Genomic DNA, 9409 nt, shown 5'->3' with positions numbered 1-9409 from the left:
AGGGGGGCGCTGTTCCAATGAACCGTAATGTGGATGTATAAGCTATTAGCATTTAGACCGAAAGTAAACTCAACTAAACGTAAAGCCTCATTTCTTTAAATAAAACCTCAGACTACTTTTATTGGAGCCTTTTCCAAAGTTTCACTGACGTTCAGAGATAGTTTAGGGACTTTTGTTCCTTTTATTTAGATTCGGTTGGGTTCGAGTGCTCCTGGTTTGAACTTTGGTTTTGCTCAGGGTTGGACGTTCTCCCCGCACCTCTGTGGGTTTTCTCCAGCTGCTTCTGTTTCCTCCCACAGTTTAAAGATAGGTCTTAGTGATAGGTGATAGTTATCAGGCTGTCCAAGCCGTACATCTCACACCTAACAGGGCTTAGGATTAGCTGAACAGGTATCTAACACGTATGGATGGAGGTTCAGCCACTGCTACCCAGCCAGTCCCGGTCTGTCCTCTGTTTCCTCACCCGCTCGCTGCTCGGTTTCTGTTTCGTTCTGTCGTCTGGAAGATGACTTCGATCTCACTGTTTTGAACTGCAGCAGATGTTTGTGTTCAGCCTCTGGAACATGAACCAGGTCTCCTGAGGCTGCAGGTTCTGGCTGGAAGCTCTAAAAGAGCAGAACGATACTGATGGTGGAGTCTGTCCGTGGGAACAGAGACTCACTGAAGAGACAGCTGAGTTCCACGAAGGAAACATGAAACAAGATGTGCATCGACTGGCTGGTTTATGCATTTAGCAGACACTTTTATCCAAAGCCACTTACAGTTAGGCAGGTAGGGTAAGGGGGCATTGCCTAAGGACCCCTACTGGAGGTAGTACCTTTAATGCAGGGGATTTGAACCCAGGTCACCCACATGAAAGATGGCACTCTTAACACTACACTATCAAGTCCCTGGATATAACTGGTTGAATAAATAAACACTTAGATATCACACTTTTTAAACGAAAACTGCACATAAAGGCTGAGATGATCTGCTTGGTCCAAATAGTTTATTAGTTAATAGTGTGTAACAGTTACTGACATCTAGTGGTCAAGCTGCAGATAAGAACAATCTTAAACACTAGCTAACCTGAAACTGCATCTTTATCTGCCGGCTAAAGGAGAAAACAGACAACTTCAGCGTCACTTTGTAGACCTTTTAGTCCTCATCCATTCCCACACAGTTCTCACATCATCATCCCTCATCATGAGTGTAATCGTCCATTTCTCACCGTGTTTCCTCAAACTTCTCAGGAGAAAGCATCCACAACCACTGATTTCCTCCTCTTCATCACACTTTCAACATTACTATTCTTGTATGTGCCTTTTATGGCAGTGATATGGCCGCTCTCCCATGTTGAAGGACCTGCTACCTGATATATAAAGATATAAATGGATCGTTCTAAGGTTAAAAAACAATCCGCTCAGCAAAGCCATTTGATACTAATAGAAACATATTTTTAAGTAGTTTATTTTCTCATAGATCTTTGTTATTGTTACACACTGCGACTTCAAGTTACTATCAAGCGTGTTGAACTACGATCAATCAGTTATGCTTTTAGATATTTTGGGGGCCCCAGAAACTCCAGCGACAACAATCTTATTCATTATTTTAATGTACAGATCTACAACTAATGTAGATCTCATTTTTCTCAGCGTATTCTGCACTTTTTCCACTGGGAGAACTGGTCCAACCTGGATCAAACCAATGACTTGAGGAGATGCTTTTGCACATGTTAGCCTTATTTTAGCTTTGTTGTTTATGTGTTTCGGTCAATGTGAAATATAACTTAGACAGAGAATAATTGTGCAGTCGATTTATCTTACCGGGACTGGAAACTGCAAGTCAGCCTTTAAAGGCTAGTTTGATATTTAAGGACATTTGTTTTTTTACTGATCACAGCAATGATTAGCTTAGCTTAGCTTAGCATAAAGGCGGGAAACTGTTAGCTGACGGTTAAATTCTTACACCATCAGTTAAGTTAAATTATTTCATTGCAAGTCAAATCGTTGGGTTCATGTAGAATTTAAATTCAAATCATCAGCATTAACCAGCTCACTTTTAGCAAATAAGTTTGTCCAGATGTTTTACTTTTACTTCATGTGTTTGTTGGAATTTTTAGCCCTTTTAGCTACAGTGCTGTCATCTGTGACAAAATGGTGTGAATGTGAAGAAGTTAATGTCTGAAACTGGACCATTCCTGTGTTATTGTATTTCCCTTTATTTGACTATCAATATTATTGCACTGAACTGCATTTTACAGTTGGAGATCCCAGGGATGTGGTCGGTTTTACTCGTTTCTAGTACGGTTATTACAACAGAAACTAGTTTAACTGTAAGAAAACTGTCCCTCTGAGCTGCAGAATAAATATGTGAGGTGGCATAAAAAGTAGAAAGGACATCCTCTACCAAGGCCAGTTTTAATGAAAGTCATCTCAGTCTTCAGCTGTTTGCACTGACAGACAGAAGCAAAGCACAAGTAAAGCACAAATACCTCTGTAAGAGAGTGGATTGGATCAAATTCACTGCATGTCACCATTTTAACCTAAAAAGAGTGTTTCTAAACTAAACCTGTTCTGGCTTGATGTTCAGCGGCCATTCACTGATCCTCACAGTGAACCGTGAGCACAGAAAGAAGTATTCTCTTAAAAAAGGACAGTATTAGGCACATGCAGATTATGGAGAAATTCCACACAATCTGGTACGAATCTTTGATGAATTGGTTGTAAATTACATCCTCTCAAATCAGCCTCATTACAAACAATGTGAAAGTTTTGTGTTTCATCATTTTTTTATGCTATACACACTTTTGTCTTTTATATTTTTATTTAATTTATTTTTACTGTGTCCAGACGTGTGAATGTTAAAATGTTTAAGTTAGAATTTATTGGACTGCACTGAAGTGAGCGCCATCTGCTGGTTCGGTCTCACAGTTTGAATCAGAGTTTATTATTTGTTTTTTTTTTTGTTTTTTTTGTGGAGAATGTGAAATCCTGAGGGACTTCTGTGCAGTTAAACTCACCTCAAACACTTGCCAGCTCTGTCAATGCTCCCACTCGCACTTTTAGAGCTACCAACCCCAAATAAAAGATTTTATTTAACGCAGCTGTCTGGTGTTTATGTGTCATCTCACCTGCATACAAAAACAACTGTTTTATGTTGATATCACATACATATCGGCACTACATTATGGTAATTAACAGCATTACATTTTCAGAAATAGTTCTTTCATAACAAGTCATATCGAACAAACTCGCATATTATCCATTAGAAGAAACTAGATTTTAAATGGTTTTTATTATAGTTTATAGTTCTGCAGGACTTGCAGAAAGACTAACTGGTAATTAGTTTAAACTGAAGTCATAATGTTGCAAATATTAGTTCTTTACTTCAGTTCGTTTCCATGAATACTTCCTGCAGCTCTATTTATTTTGCTGTTCAACGGGCGGAACGTTAAACTGGTCCGTTTCCTCTGCCGGAAGCCCACACTGTGACACCGGAAACCAGCAGCTGCTACCCGCAGCTGGCCGTCAGTTTCCTTTGTGTCGGAGTCAGCTGGAGGACGGCTGCGGTGTCTGAGCTGAATATCTGAGAGTGAGCAGCAACGATGTCTTCAGCTCAGCATCTGAGAGAGTTTATCAGCCAGCGACTAACTGCTGCTGCTGAGGAAATATTCACGGAGTTTGAGAAAATCATCGTCCAGTACGAGGAAGAGATCGACCGCCAGCGCAGACTGCTGGATATCACCTGGAAACCCCAAATCAGCTTCCACAGAGTGGGTAAGTAAGGGAGGAACCGGGCTGCAGCTCCGAGCTCCGGTTCTGTTCGGTTCTGTTGGGTCTGAACGGGCCTAATCCTGTTTATTTTAGCCTGAACGGGTCCGAAAGCCCTGCAGGAAGAACCAACATTTCTTTTATCAACATTGAGATCACGATTATTCACTAATTTTATTTAAAAAAAAGTTCTTATTCCGGATGCAGTCTCCGTGCACAGCTCGGCTCATTCTACGGACCTCCGGTCCAGCAGAACCAAGCAGCCGTGCACAGCTCGGCTCGTTTTACGGACCTCCGGTCCAGCAGAACCAAGCAGCCGTGCACAGCTCGGCTCATTTTACGGACCTCCGGTCCAGCAGAACCAAGCAGCCGTGCACAGCTCGGCTCATTCTACGGACCTCCGGTCCAGCAGAACCAAGCAGCCGTACAGCGACATCAAACTTTATTAGATACCAACACATGGAGCAATAAAAAGAGGCATTAAAACCTGACTTCCTGAGCACTGACGGTCGCGCACGGGCCGCGCGCAGCCCGCAGCCGCGCATCGTTTGATTGTGAACACATCAGAAGTTTAAAAGCCTCCCTCTGTTACAGAGCTGGGTAAGCTTCCTGCGCTCAGGCTGTGGGCTCAGCTTCTAAAATCACATCTAAATCCATTTCTAATCTTCATCACCAAATGTTGAACATTTCTGTCCTTTGCAAGTAAAATAATCTGATCAGAAACCAAAGCTGCAAACCTCAATGAGCTGAAGCAGCGCTGGAGAGAAGAGGGCCGAGATTCCTCCAGAACCATGAGAGAGACTGATAACGTCCCACAGGAAACCATCACTGCAGCTCACTGCTGCTGAAGCTGCTGGATCAGGGGTTCACTTAGTTTCACACTCACTGCTGCTGAAGCTGCTGGATCAGGGGTTCACTTAGTTTCACACTCACTGCTGCTGAAGCTGCTGGATCAGGGGTTCACTTAGTTTCACACTCACTGCTGCTGAAGCTGCTGGATCAGGGGTTCACTTAGTTTTACACTCACTGCTGCTGAAGCTGCTGGATCAGGGGTTCACTTAGTTTTACACTCACTGCTGCTGGAGCTGCTGGATCAGGGGTTCACTTAGTTTTACACACAATAAACCATCACTGCAGCTCACTGCTGCTGAAGCTGCTGGATCAGGGGTTCACTTAGTTCCTAACTCACTGCTGCTGAAGCTGCTGGATCAGGGGTTCACTTAGTTTCTCACTCACTGCTGCTGAAGCTGCTGGATCAGGGGTTCACTTAGTTTTACACTCACTGCTGCTGAAGCTGCTGGATCAGGGGTTCACTTAGTTTCACACTCACTGCTGCTGAAGCTGCTGGATCAGGGGTTCACTTAGTTTATCTCAGTGTTTGTTCAGTAAATACTCAGCATCATGAGTTGCTGTTCATCTGCAGTTGGATTCACTGAGTTTTAAGAGGAGCAGATGATCTTTTTAGCTCCTCAGAATGAACAGATTATAGAAATCTGATGGATCTGAAACACCAGCCAGGGGTTCACTTAGTTTTACTCTTACTGTAAACTCACTCTGTTGCATCTCTGCTGTTAAAGGATGCTAAAACCTTTTTGACCTTTTGTCTTTCCAGACCTCCCACAGCATTATCTCTGTCAGGAACAGCTTAACCTCCAGAAGGACTCCAGCCTGGACCAGCAGGAACCAGAACCTCCGCAGATCAAAGAGGAGCAGGTGGAAGTCTGCACCAGTCAGGAGACTGAGAACTTTACGGTGGGCCGACCTCAGCAGGAACCAGAACCAACAAGTGAGCAGCTCCTCCGTCAGAACTCCCAATGGAGCCGAGGTCAGGAAGGAAGTGGGCACGAATCACCTGGAACTGCAGAGCTGAGAGGGAAGAAGACGCATCACCGTGACGACGGAGACGGCTCTTCCACGTCAGGAAGTGGCCGTAACACCGTGAAAGGTACAGCATCTGTGGCCCGTGACCACGAATCAGACCCAAAACACATGTTTCACACACGGCCACAAGGACTTTTACAGAATATCTGCTGGAAACAGAGTAGAAAAGCACTTTATTCAAATTCAGATCAGTCCATTTGAATATTTACGATGATTGTACATTAAAACAATAATAAATAAATCAAATGAAACATGTCGCTGTTAAAAAGCCTTGTGGCTGAGGGGAGGAAGGACCTCCTGAAGCTCTCTGTCCTGCCAGGATGCTGACAGGAAGTTCGCTGTTCAGAGCAGAATTTAACTTCCTCCACAGCACTGAGAGGCTCCGGCCTCCAGAACCGCCCACAGCTTTGGTCTGTAGTGCAACTCCCCGGCAGACAGCATAGAACAGTGCACGCTCTGTGGTAAAACGTGCACGTCGTGTCGCTGCAGACACTGACGGACCCGAGGCAGACCACTCCAGTTTATTATCCAGTTCAATTCAGTTTTATTTATAAAGCGCCAAATTACAACAAATTTCATCTCAAGGCACTTAGATAAAACAGTCCAATTCAAGCCAATTAGAGTCCAGTTCATTGTGATCATAATCCAATGAAATCCAATGAATTAATTTCAAAATAATCCAATTAATTCATATGGAGCCGATTCAAAAATAATATCGTAGCTAAGGAAACCAACAGATTGGACCGAAACTTGTCTTCAGTCCAATCTCCCGTCCTGAGCCTGAGGGACTGTGGAAAGGAACGACTCCCTTTAACAGGAAGAAACCTCTGGCAGAACCAGAACCAGGAAGAAACCTCTGGCAGAACCAGACTCAGGAAGAAACCTCTGGCAGAACCAGAACCAGGAAGGGTGTCCATCCGCCTCGACCAGCAGAAAAGAGGGGAAAGAGGGGGGAAAAACACCATTCAAAGGATATCTGTTGGAACAGGGAAAAATAAGAAATTAAATGGAGGAAAAAGAGAGAAAAGTGAGGAAAGGTGTGACAGATGAGCTCCCCCAGCAGTCTAAGCCTATAGCAGCTTAACTATGGGATGTTTCAGGCTCCCCAGAGCCATTCCTAAGCTATAAGCTTTATCAGGAAGGAACGTTTTAAGCCTAATCTTAAAAGTGGAAAGGGTGTCTGCTTCCTGGATATTTACTGGCAGCTTATTCCACAAAAGAGGGGCCTGATAACTGAAGGCTCTGCCTCCCATTCTACTTTTAGAAACTCTGGGAACAACAAGGAAACCTGCAGTTTGGGAGTGAAGTGCTCTGTTAGGAAAATATCTTACAATTAAATCTTTAAGATATGATGGAGCTCGGTCATTAAGAGCTTTATATGTGAGAAGAAGAATCTTAAATTCTATTCTGAATTTAACAGGGAGCCAATGAAGAGAAGCTAAAACTGGAGAAACATGATCTCTGCTGTTAGTTCTCATCAGAACTCTGGCTGCAGGGTTTTGGATCAGCTGGAGGCTTTTCAGAGAATATGTGGGACAGAACAATAATAAAGAATTGAACTAGTTTCTCTGCATCACCCTGAGACAGGATGGTCCTGATTTATTAGGAAGGTGAAAGAAGGCAGAAACCTGTTTTATATGTGGGTCAGAGGACAGATCCTGGTCAGAAATAACCCCTGCATGAAATCCCCGGCACTACCTCCACTAGGGGTCCTTAGGCAAGACCCCCTACCCTACATACCTACCTGTAAGTCGCTTTGGATAAACTTAACATATATAACAGGACGGTTTCTCCCTGAAGGAAATGATGATTGTGCTGCTGGTGGAAACTCTTCCTGCTTTGGGGATGGTTGGTCTGAGGCTCCTTCCTGCACCTGAAACACCAGCTGATTGCTGCATCTCTGCTGTTAAAGGCCAGCCTGTGGCTGAAGGAGATGCTCGGAACCTGCTGTCCTTTCTGTGCTATCTGACCAGAGCACTTTATTGTTGAGGCTCTTCCACCTCCTCAGGGTCCCCTGATGTTCACAGATGTGGGACAGTTTCCTGTGGGAGTCTGACACTGAGCCTTCTGAGTTCCAGTTCACTCCCAACGGATACAAACCCAACAGTGAGACTTTTGGAGGTGACAGACGTGTTGTAAAGGAAGTTTAAAGCGTACAGAGTTCAAGGGAAAGGGGACAGCGCCAGTGGTGCAGACCACCCACTGCCAGGGGGTCTCACATACTTTGGTCTGCTGGCGAAGTCCTTCATGATCCATGCAGTCGGGTTGCTTTTTATTTCTGACACTATGAGAAATGTAGCGTGATCATCCTGAGGTGTGACTGCTGCTCTGACCTCTGACCTATGACCAAGCTCCAGAAACGTAGCATCAGCTCACCTCTGGAACTGTTCTGTGAAGCCCAGAGCAGACCCAGACCCATTCTTATGGTATTCAAAGTTCACTGCGTCTAACTGACATGCTCACAAGACAAAGCTTTCACAAAAACCTCAACCTTACTTTATTTCTTAGTTTCATATATGACTATTACCTGCAGAGAAGCTGATATCTGAGACCAGTTATCAGGGAAATCAATGAGGAATGATGCTACGGGGCTGAATGAATGTGACGAGGCCGCTTTAAAGGACAGGGGGGGCGTACGAGCATGTCTGCTGTTGTGTGAAGGTCTCATTAGCTACTTCTCCTGTTTGAAATGAAAGTTGCAGAAGTTTCTGCCGCCTCACGTGCACAGAAAAGTGACACTTCGTCCAATGACCAGGCTGCAAGCCTTCAGGCTCAGTTGGATCCTCAGACACACATCTGTCGAACACCATCAACGTTTCAAACTGAAGTGTTTTGGTCAGATCTTAGATTTATTCATCATGTTATTAACCTTTGGTTTTGTCCCTCCCCCCAGACTTCTCCCAACAATATGTCTGTGAGGAGCAGGAGGAGTTTCTCTCTGACCAGCGGTTCTTTCACCACCAGAGCAACTCCAGTCTGGAGCAGGAGGAACCAGAACCTCCACACTTTAAAGAAGAACTGGAGGAACCAGAATCTCCTCAGTTTAAAGAAGAACTGGAGGAACAAGAGGAAGAGTGGCTTGTACTGAAAGAGGAGGCTGATATTGTTTTGGTGACTCCTATTTATGAGGAAAGTGACCACAGTGAACAGGAACTAAGTGACCAGCTCCTCTCTCAGAACTCCTCTGCAGCTCAGAGCCAAGATTTGGGAAAAAACTGGCACGAAGAGTCTGAATCAACTCAAACTGCAAAGCCGCAGCCAAATAAGAGACATGAGAGAACCGATGGGATCAGTGAGAGTCCGTTTAATGCCGGTGACACAGGTGACCGGACAGCAGAATGTGAAGTCTGTGGAAGAGCCTTCAGGAGTTACTCTGAGTTGAGGGCGCATTACAGACTGCACACAGGTAAGAAACCACATTCATGTGAAACATGTCGGAAAGCCTTCAGATGTAGCACTGATTTAGAAGCCTTTCATTAAAACCTGTAGGGGAGGCTTTCTGAAAGGGTAACACTTAAAAGGCATTAGTGAATCCACACAGGTGAGAAGCCATATCCCTGTAACACATGTGGGAAACTTTTCCTTTACAGCGGTAACTTAACTGCTCAAACAGCAGCCGTATCCCTGTAACACATGAGGGAAACTTTTCCTTTACAGCATTAACTTAACTGCTGAAACAGCAGCCGTGTCCCTGTAACACATGTGGGAAACTTTTCCTATAAAGCGGTAACTTAACTGCTCAAACAGCAGCCGTATCCCTGTAACACATGTGGGAA

At 44.4% G+C, this 9409-nt stretch overlaps 1 protein-coding gene across 1 annotated transcript; it reads left to right on the top strand.

Annotated features, from left to right (window-relative positions):
- Positions 1 to 3522: 3522 nt before the first annotated feature.
- On the top strand, positions 3523 to 9113 carry LOC140302309 (uncharacterized). The gene is made up of 3 exons (XM_072381143.1): positions 3523 to 3758; positions 5365 to 5697; positions 8527 to 9113. The coding sequence occupies exons 1-3, from the start codon at positions 3587 to 3589 to the stop codon at positions 9111 to 9113; spliced, it is 1092 nt and encodes a 363-aa protein (XP_072237244.1). The 5' UTR covers positions 3523 to 3586.
- The last annotated feature ends 296 nt before the right edge of the window (positions 9114 to 9409 follow it).

This window comes from Leuresthes tenuis, unplaced genomic scaffold, assembly GCF_036924035.1.
Source record: "Leuresthes tenuis unplaced genomic scaffold, fLeuTen1.0.hap1 SCAF_2, whole genome shotgun sequence".
Classification (NCBI taxonomy): Eukaryota; Metazoa; Chordata; class Actinopteri; order Atheriniformes; family Atherinopsidae; genus Leuresthes; species Leuresthes tenuis.
Note: the sequence above shows the minus strand (reverse complement) of the source record. Positions and strands in the feature narration are given on the sequence as shown.

What these genes read in the sequence shown, in the direction of transcription:
- LOC140302309 (XM_072381143.1), top strand. Translation starts at nt 3,587, where the DNA reads ATGTCTTCAGCTCAGCATCTGAGAGAGTTTATCAGCCAGCGACTAACT. An exon ending in AATCAGCTTCCACAGAGTGG is followed by an intron (nt 3,759 to 5,364) that starts GTAAGTAAGGGA and finishes TTGTCTTTCCAG; the next exon opens with ACCTCCCACAGCATTATCTC. An exon ending in TGGCCGTAACACCGTGAAAG is followed by an intron (nt 5,698 to 8,526) that starts GTACAGCATCTG and finishes CCCTCCCCCCAG; the next exon opens with ACTTCTCCCAACAATATGTC.